The sequence below is a fragment of the Poecilia formosa genome, unplaced genomic scaffold, assembly GCF_000485575.1.
Source record: "Poecilia formosa unplaced genomic scaffold, Poecilia_formosa-5.1.2 Scaffold48, whole genome shotgun sequence".
In the NCBI taxonomy this organism is placed as follows: domain Eukaryota; kingdom Metazoa; phylum Chordata; class Actinopteri; order Cyprinodontiformes; family Poeciliidae; genus Poecilia; species Poecilia formosa.
The window spans coordinates 803,611-819,909 of record NW_006799987.1 but is presented as its reverse complement, the minus strand read 5'-3'; the positions used below and the strand labels follow the sequence as shown (position 1 = coordinate 819,909).

Here is a 16,299-nt window from a genome sequence, read left to right as displayed (position 1 = left end):
GCTGTTTTCAGGGTTTTGAAATATTTTTACCTTATTTTCTTACACTGCTGTCAGAAAATACTGTAATCTAACACAGGAAATAAGACAATGAATACGTAGATACTGGCTAAAACTATAAGCATGAAGATGTAAGGTGAAAAAATAAACCTAAGTAGATTTTAATGAAAATTGTCGTTTTAGTTTTGGTAGTTTTATAGTTCCATAGATCACCAAGTCATTCATGCTTCTGTTCTTTTGATGTGTCCCAAATATCTGTAGTTCTCTGTTATTGCAGTGATCATATAAATATTGACAATTGGAAAATTACATTACAAGCTCCAGACAGAAGTTTCTAACTTCCTTTATTTTAGAAATTCATGCTTATCCATTGGAAACCAATTAAATTAGTTTCTGCTCAGTAAATTTTACTTCAATTCCTTGAAGAGTTTCATACAGCTTGTTAATTGTGTTGATTTAAAGATGGCCGATGTGACGCGTGAATTCGTCTCCTGACCCTCACTTTAAGGTGTGTTGATGTTGTCTTCCTGCAGCAGGTGAGGAGTCGACCTTCCTCAGCTTTCGGAAGGGCGACCTGATAATTTTGGACCAGGACACCGGCGAGCAGGTCCTCAACTCCGGTTGGGCGCATGGCATTAACGAACGAACCAATCAGAGAGGAGATTTCCCAGCTGACTCTGTTTACGTTCTGCCGTCCATGACTCGTCCCCAACCAGAAGTAGTGGTAAGTGAAAAAATAAATTGCACACAAAATCTCCTAATGATGTTTTTCTTTTCTTTTTTTTTAAGTGTTTACAGTAAGTTAGGTTTGCTTGTTTCATATTTTCCTAAAAGTTTTCTTTAAATCGTAGAAAATATTTTTCCCATTTACTCCACCCAATTAGGCGCTGGTTACTATGACACCAGACCAGCGGCAGGAGTCGGTTCGTGTTTCTCAAATCATCCTGCCAGAGACGGATGACAGACAGAAACCCTACACTCTGGAGGAGTTTTCCTATGACTATTTCAGGTACAAATGTATACAACCTGAACATTTATGTGTAAAATGTTAAACACAAAAGAGTGAGACGTCTTCTTAGGAGGGTCAACCTTAATGTTCACACTCTGACATGAAAATTCCTGCAAACAAGATATGCAGTGATACAACTGCATGTCTTTGAGAAGCATTAGCAGAGCCTCATGCACAACCAACAAGATTGCAGCATGTGGTTTCTGGATGATAAGTCAATGACAAAACACTTGTCTTTTCCAGCAGCCATTGTACAGCGCATACAGCGGTAAAACCAGCTGACCAAACCTGCTGAAACTCAGTTTGGGTTGCTAAGTAACAGGGTCAGAACTCTGCTGGGGTTGTTAGGTAACGGGTCAGAACTCTCCTGGGGTTGCTAGGTAACGGGTCAGAACTCTGCTGGGGTAGCTAGGTAACGGGCAGTGCCTGCTGACTTGTGACGTTACCTTCCGGAGGTTTTTGAAGCAGCTCACTTTCCAGACATCAAAAAACATTAACTCACTTCCAGAAAATGTCTGCTTGGTTTTTTAAGGTGCTTGTGTTGTTTTTAGAAGCAATTGAGGCCCAAGTGGAAGTACAAAAATGTCAAAATGTTCATTTTTCATAAAATGTCCCCATTAATCTACCATATTTTCCGCACTATAAGGCGCACCTAAAAACCTTCAATTTCCTCAAAAGCCGACAGTGCGCCTTATATATGGACCAATATTGAGCCACAACAGGTCTAGCAACTACGGTAAGCAGCCGCCAACTTCATTTTCCCCCTTAGAAGAAGAAGCGAGCGGTTTATGCTGGGATAGTTGTCAGAACGCTGGTTTGTTAATACAGTTTGACTGACCTATCTACCTACCGACCGTCTAGAATCAGGTCGTCTGCAGGTCATTTAGCACCCCGTTCTCCACGAACATGCTGTGGGCGACTGGAGAAGGGTGACCATCGTCCGGCCACGCCCCGGCCCAGTCGCTGAAGGCTCTCCTCGCCGACCGGAGTCGACCGTTTTGTTGAGATTCACTTTAGTGCAGCTCCATCTAGTGGATGCATAACGTAACTCCAGCCTCTACTGTAGCATCTATTCTATGCACCTTATAATGCGATGCGCCTTATATATGAAAAAAGTTTTAAAATAGGCCATTCATTGAAGGTGCCCCTTATAATCCGGTGTGCCTTATAGTGCGGAAAATACGGTATTGTGAACATTACCTGCCATTTCCAGACCTCCTCCCAAACACACCCTGAGCAGAGTGATGGTGACCAAAAACCGAGGGAAAGACAAGATGTGGAGCTGCACCAGAGAGCCACTCAAGCTGCCGCTGCTGAAGAAGGTGGTTGGCCATGAGGAGCTGGCACAGGAGGCCTGCATGGCCTTCATAGATATCCTTTAAACACAACAAATATTACGAATAAACACAGGCTCGGTCATTACATTGAATAGAACCACTTCATTAACTAATAGAGTTTATCTGAAATGTTTTTGTCAGGCTGACAATCTGTGTTGGTCAGAAGCTTGCAGACGCTGATTGTGGCTAAAGTTGAATCACTTTACAACAAATAAATGCATTAAAACAAATTTTAATGCATTTTAGATTTTCTCTAATTCACAAAGAGTCAAAATTATACATATAGGCACAAATATGTTCATAAATTAACTTAAATCTTATGTATACAACAGGGTGTTGAGGGGTCTTGAGTGACTTAATATCTGGTTAGTGAGTTCCTTTATCACCATAGAAAGGGTTAATTTTTCTTTTGGCTGAAATAATTAATTGCATTAATCGTGATTAATAGATTATTGAAATAATAGTCAACTAATTCAGTAACTGATTAATTGAAAAATGGAGCATAGACTCAAAACAAGCTGTTGTCTTAAAGAACACACTCAGAACAAAAAATATAAATATTTCACATTTAAGATTTAAAAAAATCTTTGTCTGTAAATACCCAAAATTCCTTAAGTGGCAGTTTTACCTTCACCTTGTTCAAATTTTGTAAGGAAAATCTCCTACTGAGTACATTTTCTATTCAATTATTAATTGGATAATAAAAAAATAGTTTTTTTTTTGCTGCATTCTTTGCTACAAGTAATCAACCCGTTACTAAAGGACTGCTCTGATTTAACCCAAAAAATTATTTGAATTATTTGTTAGTAGTTTTTAATGTATTTCCAATATTGTATGAAATAAGCTTAAGTGGTTAAATGAAAAATCCACAGAATGTGAATTTTTAAAGAATCTGATTAATCGTCAGAATAGATTAATATTCCTAATCGCTTAACGAATGATCCAGTATTCAGAACAATAACAGCCGTTTATGCCTGATGGATGTTTGTAAGCTTCTGTCCAAAATTACAGATTAACAGCAGGAAGTTTATCAGACTCCTTGACCTTTGATCCCACCGATGATGAAGTACATGGGCGACTACCCGTCCAAACGGACGCGCTCCGTCAACGAGCTGACAGACCAGATCTTTGAAGGAGCTCTGAAGGCCGAGCCGCTGAAAGACGAGATCTACTGTCAGATCATCAAACAGCTCACGGACAACCACGTCAAGTGTGTAAACTGCCATAAACCCTAAAAACAGCACGTTTACTGCTGAGGACCATTTAACAAACACTCACCGACCACCGGGCTTGAAATTTCCCCACGATAACACAACATCTTCATTTATACGACCGGAAATGAAAACATTCGTCTCTTAATTCACTTTAGTTGTTTTCTTTGTTCAGATGCTGCTTTGTAAATGTGACACGTGGAAATCAAAAACTAAGTTTCTTTACTACAAAGTGTTCTGTGTATTAATAATATTTTAGTGCTATTTGTAACTTAGAATCACAATAAAAGAAAAATAGACTTGAGTTACTTTGGCAGAAACAAAAATCCTCTTTTGCGCCATTAAATGTAAAAATTATCCACCATTTCCTATCTGTTATGTTTATTCACCGATTAAATCATTTATTACTTAAATAAGAATAACAATAGGTGTTGATGTGTGACAGGAGCATTATAAGTAAGCAGTCATAAAAAAGAACAGTTCTCACCAACTGAGACTTGTTCAAAGGAATCAATTCGCTGGTGGATGACGATCATATAAATAATCCTGGCCTTGTTTTCTTAACACCGGTAACTTCAGGTTTTATTTTTAGTGACTCACTAAAAAGAAAGCCACTTATCCATTATTATTTTTAAACACAGTCCTTTGCTAAGCTAACTGTAGCGTCGCACTTTGAGCTGACGTCACAGCAAAGTAACGGTCGTCTACATGCAGTACCTTACGGACCACTAGAGGGCGGCCACGCACCACCAAGGAAAGTTTCAGACTGACTTAGAGGTTTGAGTTGTAGTTTGTGATGAATTTGACCTTGTTTGATAAGGAACTAGAATAAAAGAATCAAGTTTTTTTTCTGAACAGGAGCTGAGAATGAGTTTTTCTTCTGCAGGTACAGCGAGGAGAAAGGCTGGGAGCTGCTCTGGTTGTGCACTGGTCTGTTTCCTCCCAGTAACGTTCTGCTGCCGCACATCCAGCGGTTCCTCCAGTCCAAGAAGCACCACCCACTCTCTGGAGACTGCATGCAGAGGCTGCACAAAGCGCTGCGGTAAAACTAACGGCATCTCTGCTCCTATTTTACACAAAACAACATCTAACTTCCAAATTCTGTTTGCATCTCCAAAGATAGGAGGTTTTTCGCTCTTAAAAGGCCAAAAAAATCTTCATTTCACAGATTTTTTTTTTTTTTTGATGAACATTGTTTTAAATTGGTAAGAAAAACTAAAACTGAAATGATTAATCAATTATTGAAATAATTGTCAACTAATTTAGTAATCAAGTAATCGCCAACTGGAGTTTACAGACTCAAGTACAGGCCCTGGGCTGAGAGAGTAACGTATTCAGAGCAATAACTGAGCAAAAGCTGTGCAAAAAAAATAAAATATTGCATTTTGCATTTAAGATAAAAAAAAAACAGTTTTAGTTTCACCTGGTTCAAATCCAGTAAAATAAAATTTCTATTAAGCACTAAAGTAATGCTGTGTTGTTGCATCCTGAGAGGTAAAATGTTTATATTCTTTATTTAGAAATTGATTTATTTGTTTGCATATTTATGTATTTCTAATGTTGGAAAAAAGACTTGAGTGGATAAATTAAAAATCTTATTTGTTTTGTCTTATAATTGTCAGAATAATCGATAACTGAAATAATTGTTAGTTGCAGCCATAAATAAAGAAAACTGATTTATTTCCGAGGCGCCCTCTGGTGTTTAACTAATTTGGACTTTTAAGAAAATAATAAAACAAATATTCTATCAAGGTAAAATGAAGTATGTTGATTCATTCTTGTGTTTATATATAAACATTTCCTGTTTTGTGTTTAAAAATGTATCTATGCAGATGGTTGGTTGATGTTTTGACAAATGTAACGCTATATAAGATTTTTGCTTCAAACTTTTTTTTCTTTAAAATTCGTGTTTATGTCAGAATATGACATGTTCATTTTGAACCGTAAACGAATAAAATCAGCAAATAAATAAATAATGTGATTTTCTTTGGTCCTTTTTCACAGGAACGGGTCCAGAAAATATCCCCCTCATCTGGTGGAAGTGGAAGCCATTCAACATAAAACGACCCAAATCTTTCACAAGGTTTACTTTCCAGACGACACAGACGAGGTAGGAGCCAAAAGGCCGAGCGCCTGAAGCTTCGCTCATCCACCGAGACGCTTTCTAACCGTCCTGGACTCAAACCTGCAGGCGTTCGAGGTGGAGTCCAGCACCAAGGCGAAGGATTTCTGCCAGAACATCTCCACCAGGCTGCTGCTCAAATCCTCCGAAGGGTTCAGCCTCTTTGTCAAGATCTCAGAAAAGGTCAGAGGTCATGAACTCCGCTGCCAGGTTTTCAGGAGCAAAACTGAACATCTGTTAACGGAAAATTATGGCAAACTAACAGTTCAACAACCTAAAGTGATGAGAATTGCTAACGTCTGAATGTTATAGCAAAATGTTTGTAATATCAAAAGAGTAAATTGTAATAAATGAATTTATTTTGTGTTGCAGGTCATTAGCGTTCCAGAGGGAGATTTCTTCTTCGACTTTGTTCGCCATTTAACAGACTGGATCAAGAAATCCCGACCGGCTAAAGACGGTTTGTTCCTGCATCCGCTGAAAGCTTGAAAATAGTTAATTATGTTTAAAACCTCTATAAAAGTAACAATATTTCAACATATTTTTACTCAATAAAGGTAAAAAGTAGTTATCAAAGAAATTACTCAAGCACCGAGTAACTGATCAAAACATTAATCAATTAGCACTTTAAAAACCAGCCAACCAAAATATAAAGTTATGAGGTAATTCTGATATTGTAGAGACAAAAATGAAAATAATTAAATTACAAAACAATAAATAAAAAAATTCAATTTCTTTCAATAAGAAACTTGAACAAAAGGTGCAGGTCTGTGTCTGGTGAATTTTTGTTTTTTATTCAGTGAAGTGACTAAATTAATTATAATCAGTAATTTTACGCAAGAGTAGCAATGCTTTATAATTAAAATACTCAAGTAAAAGGACAGAATAGTAAAAATACTTAGAAAAGAAACGCTTTCGACAAAGTTACTCGAGTCAATGTAACTAATTACTGCCAGACTGAGACGTTTTCATGAAACATGTTCTAACATGTTTAAATAATGCAGATTTTTCTAAATGTCTGAGGTTAAATCAAAACTAAACTTTTCTTCTTTTTGATTCATCAAAATTATTCCCGTTTTCTAAATGCCTGAAAACTGAGATGGAGACATTTTTAGAGAGCTTTTCTTTGTGAACTCGATGCAGATTTAAGGTTTTTAGATGATGCCTTTGACGACTTGCCGCTTCTTGAACTTCTGCAGGAATCATCCCGTCTCTGACCTACCAGGTGTTCTTCATGAAGAAGCTGTGGACCAGCACAGTCCCTGGGAAGGATTCGTTCGCTGATTCCATTTTCCATTATTACCAGGTCGGCCTCATTAGACGATGATCCTTCCACTGAGACTCTACTTTCTCATAATAATCAGCGCAACGCGGCGTTTCATGACGGCGTCTCCTCTGTGTTTCCTTCCTCTCAGGAGCTGCCTAAGTATTTGCGTGGATACCACAAGTGTTCTCGGGAGGAGGTTTTCCACCTCGCAGCACTGATCTTTCGGGTGAAGTTTGACGACAATAAATCACACTTTCCTTCGATTCCCAAGATGCTCCGTGAGCTGGTTCCCCAGGACCTCATCCGCCAGATGTCTCCGGACGACTGGAGGAGGGTAAAAACATTCATAAAACCTTTAAATCTGCATTATGTAACTTTAAAAATAATGTTTTTTTACATATTTGTTAAAACTGTCACCATGTTGTGACAGTTTAATATAAAGATTGATCTTCTACACCAACTCTTTGAGCTACGATTTGAAGAAATGCACCAAAAACAATCAGAGCCAGGAGGAGGGGCTTAGCGCTGTCAATCAATTTCATGTACTCGCTGCTAAATGTGCTAATAACGGAGAAAAACAACTTAGTTACAGAAAAACTGTTGTTCTGTCATCATTGCTAACTAGCCTTAGCTTTCACAGCATTCTGTGCTAACTGCAGTGTAGCCCAGAGCAGCGCCACACGAGATTGTGATTGACAGCGCTAAGACCCTCCTACTTGCTCTGATTGGTTGTTCTAGTTAGCCCTGGGAGAAGCTCCATTTTTTTCACAGATCATCTGTCTCATAACAAACTGTCTCGACATGATTACAGTTTCAACAAAAAGTAAAAAATATGTTTTATAAAAGTTACATATTGCAGCTTTAAGTGTTAAATGAAATGTTAACTTTTAATCTGAATTGTGATTGCAGTCTATAATTGCGTACTTCAACAAGCAGCCTGGGAAATCGAGGGAAGAGGCTAAGCTGATGTTCCTGAAGATCATCTATAAATGGCCGACCTTTGGCTCCGCCTTCTTTGAGGTCAAGGTAAACGCAGCGAAGCCTGTCGATTTCTCACATCTGCTTTCTGTTTTTAATTCTGACCCGATCAACTCTGCTACGTTTTTGCTTATCAAATTTTCATTTGTGGTGCTTTTGCTTTGAAGATACTAGTAAAAGTTTAAAGGTCAAAAGGTCAACCAGCTCCGACCCACATTACCCAAATCAGACTAAATTGGTGTCAAGCGTTCGTGCAACAAAATGTTTTGTTTACTATCATTTCAAAGTTGTTAATAAATATTTCCATAGGTCGTAACATTTTTAACCAATCAATACAGAAAAAGTTTATATATTTTCACACCTTTTCACACGATGGCGTTTCCTCCTTAGCAAACCACGGAGCCGAACTTCCCAGAGATTCTGCTGATCGCCATCAACAAGCATGGAGTCAGTCTGATCGACCCAAAGACCAAGGTTCGTCTTCAGATCGTTTACCGTTCAGATGGGGAGCTTCGTGATTCCAGATGTTGAATTTTTACATGATTAAAGCTGGAAAACCAAAAAGGCTGTGTGTTTGGTTCTGCAGGACATCTTGACCACCCATTCCTTCACCAAGATCTCCAACTGGAGCAGCGGGAACACCTACTTTCACATCACCATAGGGAACCTGGTCAGAGGAAGCAAGCTGCTCTGTGAGACTTCACTGGTAGGCGACTGAAAATTAGCTTCATGCTTCATCTTTTACTGAACTCAGAAGGTGACCAATAATGCTTCCTTGAAGAGGTTGGAATATGTCTACGGCAGGGGTGGCCAAGTCCAGTCCTCGAGAGCCACCATCCTGCAAGTTTTAGAAGTATCCTTACTCCAACAGACCGGGATCAGCTCTACAAAGGCCTGATAACGAGCCATTCATTTGATTCAGGTGTGTTGAAGCAGGGATGCATCTGAAAGTTGCAGGATGGTGGCTCTCGAGGACTGGACTTGGCCACCCCTGGTCTACGGTCTATACAAAACGTAGTCTTTACATTTTCTGCTGAAAATCATTCATATATAATGAAATTCTTCCTATTTTGAGGTGTTGAAGGGCGTTTTGTCACTTTAAGTCCAAATTAGCTGCTGCTGATCACGCCCCAAACTCAACATTAACATTCACACATGAAAATTTCTGCAAACAGATGTGCAATTATACAACTGTACATATTTGAAAAGCAGTAGTAGAGCCTCCTGCACAACCAATATGAATGCAACAAGTGGTTCCTGGATGGTAAAGTTATCAACAAAGCACTTGTATTTTCCAGCAGCCATTGTACAGCACATACGGTCGTAAAACACCCCCAGCTGACCAAACATGCTGTAGCTCAGCCTGGGTTGCTAGGTAACAGGTTGGGCTTTGCTGTGGTTGCTAGGTAACGGGCAGTGCCTGCTGATTTGTTACATTCCAGAAGGTTTTCGAAACGACTCATTTTCCAGACACCATAAAACAGCTGGTGTTTGTTTTAAGCACTTTGGTTGTTTTTAGAAGCAGAATAAACCAAATTGGATGCATGAAAATATACAACACTGATGTTGCATAAAGGTCCCCTTTAAAAATCTACCAAAGTGGGCGGGGCCAAGCAGGAATTTGACTGCAGTAGCCACATTCAACCCAAAGAGGGCAGCATTGAGACGGGTTTAGGCAAAATATTGCAGAATTAAATAAGTTTCTGTTAAAAATACTGTTTAAACTTTACCTTTAATAACATAAAGTTACCTAATTTTTAAAGTGCAATCAATAATACTTTTATAACAAATTTATATCAGTAATGATTTCTTGGTTAATGTCAACTTTGTATTAAAAGTGTCATAATTTACCGAATGACGCTTTATGACAACAGTCATAAATATTCATGAAGGCTTATTCATGTTTATGACAGTGTTATGTCATGTTAATGACAGGTGTTATCTCAGTCTTATTCAACTCCCTTCAAATAAAGTGTTACCAAAAACTTTGATTTGGGGTTTAGTTGCTCTTTAGTCGTTCCTGGACCTGAAACACTGAGAGCGCTTCAGTTTTCCAATATCTGGTCGATTGATCGCCTGTCAGGCGTAATCAGCTGATCGATGGAGCCTCTCTGCTCATTCAGGCGTAAACCAACTGAAATCGATGCTTTACGTTTCCAGGGTTACAAGATGGACGACCTGTTGACCTCCTACATCAGTCAGATGCTGACCAACATGAACAAGCAGCGCTCTGGGCGGGGCCACAGTAAGTGAACGTCTTATTGGCAGGAGGCCACCGAGCTCATCCGCCTGCTGCGCCCCATTGGTCAGCATTGCAGCTGGGGGTGGAGCTTCGGCCACCAGCTGTGGTGGATGAGCCGCAGTCCTTCTGCGTGTTCGGCGGGATCCGACCTGACCGAGGACAGCTCGACGGCGAGCGGCGGCGACCCCGGAGACGACCCCGGCGAAGGCCCCAGTCACTGGTACCAGTACAGCTGTGACGATGAAGACGAGCCTTCCAGCGAGGATGACTACCTCTGAGAGCCGAACGCCTTCAACGCGCCGCTGCCGCTTCCTTTAGATGATCAGTCACCTGCTGTCAGAAATCACCTCAAATACTGATAACACAATAAAACACACAGCTGAGATTTTACCTGCGACGGAGTGTTACGGCCATACCAAGAAAAATAAAGTCATCATGAGAATCACGTCGTCATTTTACGAGAATAGTCATATGTAGATAAAGTTTTAATATCACACGAATAAGTCAAGGGAATAAATGTAATTTTATGACGTAGTTTACTGTCTTTGCCTGGCCGTGATACTCTGTCGTAATGATTTCTCCTGTAAAGGTTTTAATTTATGTTTTAACTCTACCGCCACCAGGGGGCGACATATTAAACCATAATCATCTGTTCTATTATACGAGTAGAATTAAAAGTAAAAAATAAATACTTATATGTGAGCAATTTATTTTATATTTAATGACTTAACTCTGTTTTAGATTGTTTATGCATAAATGGAAATGAACAAAGTCTTATCTGGTTGTATTTCGGCATGCAGAGTAAAGAAATAATGTTCATAATGTCACGTTTTTATGCTCCAGCTGAGATAAAACTTGAAAAGAAAAAAACAGAGTTTCTCATTTTTTCCACTTTTCATAAATTATATTTAGGAAATGTTTTGTTTTTGACCAACAGGAAGATTAAAGTGTGGCTGTCTGAAGGTCATTTAGAGGTCGAAACTGATTGAATATTTCTCTAGAATATTGCAGCTCTGCTTTATATTCGTCAACTCCTCCCCTGTATGTTCCTTTATGCTCTAACTACAGCCTAAATCCTCTTTCGTTCAGGAATTCAGCTAAAATTTGGTTTAGATTTATAATTTTTCTCATCAAACTATAACCGAATGTTTATTCTCTTCTGACCCAAAAAGTGTATTTTAGTTAATAATTTTAGTTAATAATCGCTTCTGTCAAGATGAGTGGCTTTTAAAATAACCAGATATTTATCCAGGGAATTTGTTGTTTTTCTTTGATAAGTTTTTGTTTGTGAACCTGCAGAAACATCTGAAACGTTACGAGTCAAATTTTTTAAAGTTGGACATTTTTTTTACATAAATTTCTGTTTTAAAACATTTTTTATTTTTAGTTTTTGCTTCTGTTCAGACGCTGTCGTCTTTCCGTCCATATTAGATGCAGCTTTGAAACATTTTGATTATTTTGAAATCACTTTAAATCTATAAGGAGTTTTTTTATTATTATTATTATTTTATAAAACTTTTTCTGCATTTGTGGGATTTTAAATAAAAACCGGCTGCATCAAACTCCAGGAACTCAACATGATGATCAAATCCCACAGAGAAGTAAGTGAACCTTTATTCACAGGCACAGTAAAAAGAAAGTACACCCTCTTTCAGTGAATATTCCCAGCTTCAAATAGCATTTTAAATAAATGGGAATTTTTTTATAGCCAAGTGATTATTAGTAATTGATTTAAATAAATCTCTGTTTACAGGATCTGGTTCGGATGGATCTGCGTTCCTGCATCATCCTGACGGGTAAAAACATTTTACTTATTTTCTGTTGTTTACAAACTAAAGTATTTACACCCCAGATTCCTCCTGGTTTTTGTCCCAATCATGAAATAATTATCTGAGTAAATGCAAAAAGCAGTTTTTAAATGATTTTATTCACCGAGGGGAAAACAGTTTTCCAAACAAACTTGACCCAACATGGAAAAGTAATCACACCCCAAACCCAGTAACTGGTTTTCCACCATGTTTATTGGTAACCAGTTTGTTAGGTCACTGTTTCTCTCTGCTTTGGAAAATAGTTTTAAATCAACAACACTGAAGGTTTTTACAGCATGAATGGCCAGTTTAACTCCTGAACACAGTCAGAACTTTGATTAGGCCACTCCCAAGTCTTTATTTTGTTTTTTTGAACCATTCAGATGTAAACACTGCAAAAACACAAAATTCTTACCAAGTATTTTTGTTTAGTTTCAAGTGCAAATATATCAGTAAACTTGAAATAAGACAAAATTAATTCAAGAGTAACTTTTCAGCTTATTGTAAGTAAATAATTCTCTAATATCGATGAAAAAGTTTTAGTTCCACTGGTAGATTATTTCACTTAAAACATTTTTCCCATAAGTGAAATAATCTCAGTGCAACTAGAACTTTTTCATGAATATTAAAGAATTAACTTGAAATAAGCTCCTATATTTTGCTGAAAAGTTACTCCTGAATTAGTTTTGTCTTATTTCAAGTGACATATTTGCACTTGAAACTACACAAAAATACTTAGTAAGAATTTTGTGTTTTTGCAGTGAAACCTACCAGATGGTTGAATTTTCTCTTATCAATAAATTGTGAATCTGATCAGTGAATTATGATATTTTTACCTACTTCATGTTGTCAATCATGTTCTATTTATTCCTCCTTCACATAAGAAAATCATTTGAACTGGTTATTTTTGTTTCAAATTAACACTAGTTTGATGACCTGAGACATTAAATGAGGGGTGTAAATACTTTTTCACAGCTCTGTATATGTTCTTACATTCAGTGAACCTTTGAAGCAGAAATAACAATAGCTGTTAAACAGAAGAAGTTCCTTGAATCTACTTTTTTTCACAAACAGATTACAGCAGCTTCTTATAATAAGAGAATATCTGGAAAATAAAAAAGGCATTTTTGTACAGCACAGGGTGTAAAATAATACTTTAATGATCTCAATATGTACTTCATCACATGATAAATCATTTTTCACCAATATCTACTGAAAATCATTGATCAGTTACAGTCACTAGTGCAGATATTTAATCAAATGTCCTTAAAATTGATCAAATGAGGAAAAAAGCCTCAGTGTTTCTGTTTCCCTCCTGAAATCTGATCTGAGGATCGTTTAGGAAGCAGAAACGTCAACATGTTCAGCACACATTTCATTCTGTTGGGTCAGAAAAGATGAGAAAGTTTTCCTGCTTCCTAACCGAAAATAAACAAAATGTCGGCAGTTTTAATAATAATTTAACATTTGAATGCTTATTTCCCGCAAACAAAAACAATTCCTAATATTTTTCTTCTTTTGTGGCTAAAAACTTCAGATCTACTCTTGTAAATAATCGCAGTGAGTGTAGCTGTTAAGTTTTAATTATAAGAAATAAAGAAATAAAGTCTCTGTAATAAAATTACATTTTGCTTATAGTTTCAGGAGTTAATCTCATAAATTCAGACAAATTTTCACTTTCATTTCTCTTTAACTTCTGTTCCCCCCCTCAAAACGGAAATAAAAACATGTTTTTGAGTTTCACTGTTGAAAAATATACATCCACAAGCAGCTTTGTTTCCTCTAATGAGGCTTTTACGTTTGAAAATGTGCAACAAAAAAAAAGACAGAATCAACTTTAGTTTTTTTCTAAGAATTATACATGCAGATCAGCAGCATGCATGTAGAGACTAATACTAAAATCTGCCTCCTTTAAACTTTACAGCTGCTAAAACTGGTTTTAGCTCTTTAACCCCTTCAGACCTGAATTTTACCAACAGAGGGGGAAACAAATCTAATTTTTATTCCACCTCAGCATTAAAATAAAGAAGAAAAAAAACATTTTTGTTACAAGCAGTTTAAGAAAGTCATGAAACTAAATAATTAAACGCTGGCTAATAATGCTGATTTCCATCAGGATGGACATTCGACTTTGGGAAAAAATCCTGCAACTTAATGATGGGAAATATTTTCAAAAAATAACTTCATATATTATCACAGGAAATATTTTAAATTATAAGAGTAAAATGTAAAAAAAAGAAAAAAAAGAAAAATTCATTAGGCTACCATTAGATTTATATTTTTGATGTAAAAATATTGATTTTTTTTTTCCATCTCTAGTTTCAGATCGTTTGTTTTTTTTCTTATGCCAACGACCGATATCATTAGTCAATAAGAAACCAATCAGTAACAAATAATCATTCAAATAATAAATCCCTGATTTTTTATTGGCTTAAACCCAGAAATAAATCATGTCCATTCCTGTGGACGTCAGGTCTGAAGGGGTTAAAGTTGTTCAACCAAATTGTTTTGTCCAAATATTCCCAGAATATCCGTCACATTTTTCATTATTAAGATTAAACTAATCTTAAAATCCACAGAGGATGGCTTCAAAACTCGTCTCAAACAGAAAAATCACACATGAATATCTGGATTCCCCCCAAACACACAACGAACAAATAATCAGCGTGAGCTTCAACCGATATAAAAGTAGCATCTGGATCTATAAAACAAGAAGAGCTGGATAAATCCAACACATGCAAAGCTCAAAATGCAAAGCATCTCCAGAGGAAAACCAATGCGGCGGAGCTGCATTGTCACCAGACTCGCTCGCTAAAAATGAACGGTCGTACGGTGGAAAACGTCATATTCAATAGAATAAATAGAGCTGTGCAGTCAGAACTGGAGCTTAAACGCCTAGCCTAAAGATCAGCTACGATGTTTAACACAAATAATGATAAAAACATGATGACATCACATCAGCTGGGCGCAGTTTGAGTTTCCTTCAGAGGTAAAAACAGAATAAATCTAAATTTATTTCTACAGAATCACATTTTAAAACTAAAGAGAAACTTCTGGATTGGATATTTAAAATAGTTTCTAAGGTATTTCCAGAAAGATGATTATATCAGAAATTATTTCAGAGCAAGTTTTCAGTCTCTTTGGAGAAAGACGTACATTCACTTCAGTTTGAAAAAAACAAAACTAAATGATCTCCAGTCTACATTCAGTCTGTCAGTCCAACAGTGTACAGCTAATGGTACACTGTAAAAACACAAAATCCTACCAAGTATTCTGATCTAGTTTGTAGTGCACATATCTTACTACACTTTGAATCAGTCAAAAACTAACTTTAAAGTAACTTTTCAGTAAGATACAAGCTTATTTTAAGTAAATAATCCCTTAATATTGATAAGAAAAAAATATTAGTTCTGCTGTTAGATTATTTAACTTGTAACAAAAAATGTTTTATTGGTAAAATAATCTACCAGTGGAACTAGTACTTTTTTAAAATCAATATTAAAGAATTATTGACTTAAAACACACTACTATATCCTAAAAACTATAAGTTAGTTTAGTCTTTTTTCAAGTGTACTAAAACATTTGCACTAGAAACTAGACTAAAAATACTTGCTAAGTTTTTATGTTTTTGCAGTGTACAGTAGGTAGAGACGCACCAATCAGAGTGTTAATATGCTGTTAAAGTGTAACTGACCACCCAGGTGAAAGTTTAGTTTAGCTCCGCCCCCTGATCATTTTTTAAAGAATTCCACGAAGGTGGGCGGAGCTAAGAGACATTGGGGGCGTGGCTAAGTGTGGATTAATGGAGGGAGTTAAGCTACTCGTAAGGGAATCAATGTTGCCAACTTTATCAACTTATTGCTATATATAGCGACTTTTTGTCTAAAAGCAACTTGCAACAAATTTAGCAACTTTCATTTATAGCAACACATTTTTCCCATGTTATGATTTAAATAATCTGCCAGTGGGACTGGTGGCGTTTTTGTTTTTTGTAATCGATATTCAGAAATGGTTGATTTAAAACAAGCTCCTATATCTTGATGAACACTTATTTAAGTTTTGTTTTATTTCAAGCGTTTGAAGATATTTAAACTAGAAACCAGACCAAGATGCTCGGTGCCATTTTTGTCATTTTTAGTTTTTGCAGTGAATCAATTTTCTGTTCAAATATTGAAGTCTATCTGATCACTGATCAGGTTTCTAAATATCCATAAAAAGGAATGTAGAGAAGATGAATTTTTGATTCCAGGAAACATTTAGCAATAAACATTTGTATGAAATTCACTTCTGGCAGATCCTGATGTTACATTTATGGAGATTATTTTCAC

General features: G+C 36.8%; 1 protein-coding gene across 1 annotated transcript in view; it reads left to right on the top strand.

Moving 5' to 3' along the window:
* The window catches only part of myo7aa (myosin VIIAa), a 52,562-nt gene extending 41,529 nt beyond the window's left edge, over positions 1–11,033 (top strand). Inside the window, exons 36-49 of the mRNA XM_007552358.2 lie at positions 531–721; positions 882–1,006; positions 2,220–2,377; positions 3,400–3,553; positions 4,441–4,596; positions 5,559–5,664; positions 5,746–5,859; positions 6,049–6,136; positions 6,876–6,982; positions 7,092–7,277; positions 7,853–7,969; positions 8,312–8,395; positions 8,508–8,627; positions 10,082–11,033. Coding sequence (XP_007552420.2) covers positions 531–721; positions 882–1,006; positions 2,220–2,377; positions 3,400–3,553; positions 4,441–4,596; positions 5,559–5,664; positions 5,746–5,859; positions 6,049–6,136; positions 6,876–6,982; positions 7,092–7,277; positions 7,853–7,969; positions 8,312–8,395; positions 8,508–8,627; positions 10,082–10,174 — 1,799 coding nt within the window. The 3' untranslated portion in view covers positions 10,175–11,033. The remainder of the gene's footprint in view (positions 1–530; positions 722–881; positions 1,007–2,219; positions 2,378–3,399; positions 3,554–4,440; positions 4,597–5,558; positions 5,665–5,745; positions 5,860–6,048; positions 6,137–6,875; positions 6,983–7,091; positions 7,278–7,852; positions 7,970–8,311; positions 8,396–8,507; positions 8,628–10,081) is intronic.
* The last annotated feature ends 5,266 nt before the right edge of the window (positions 11,034–16,299 follow it).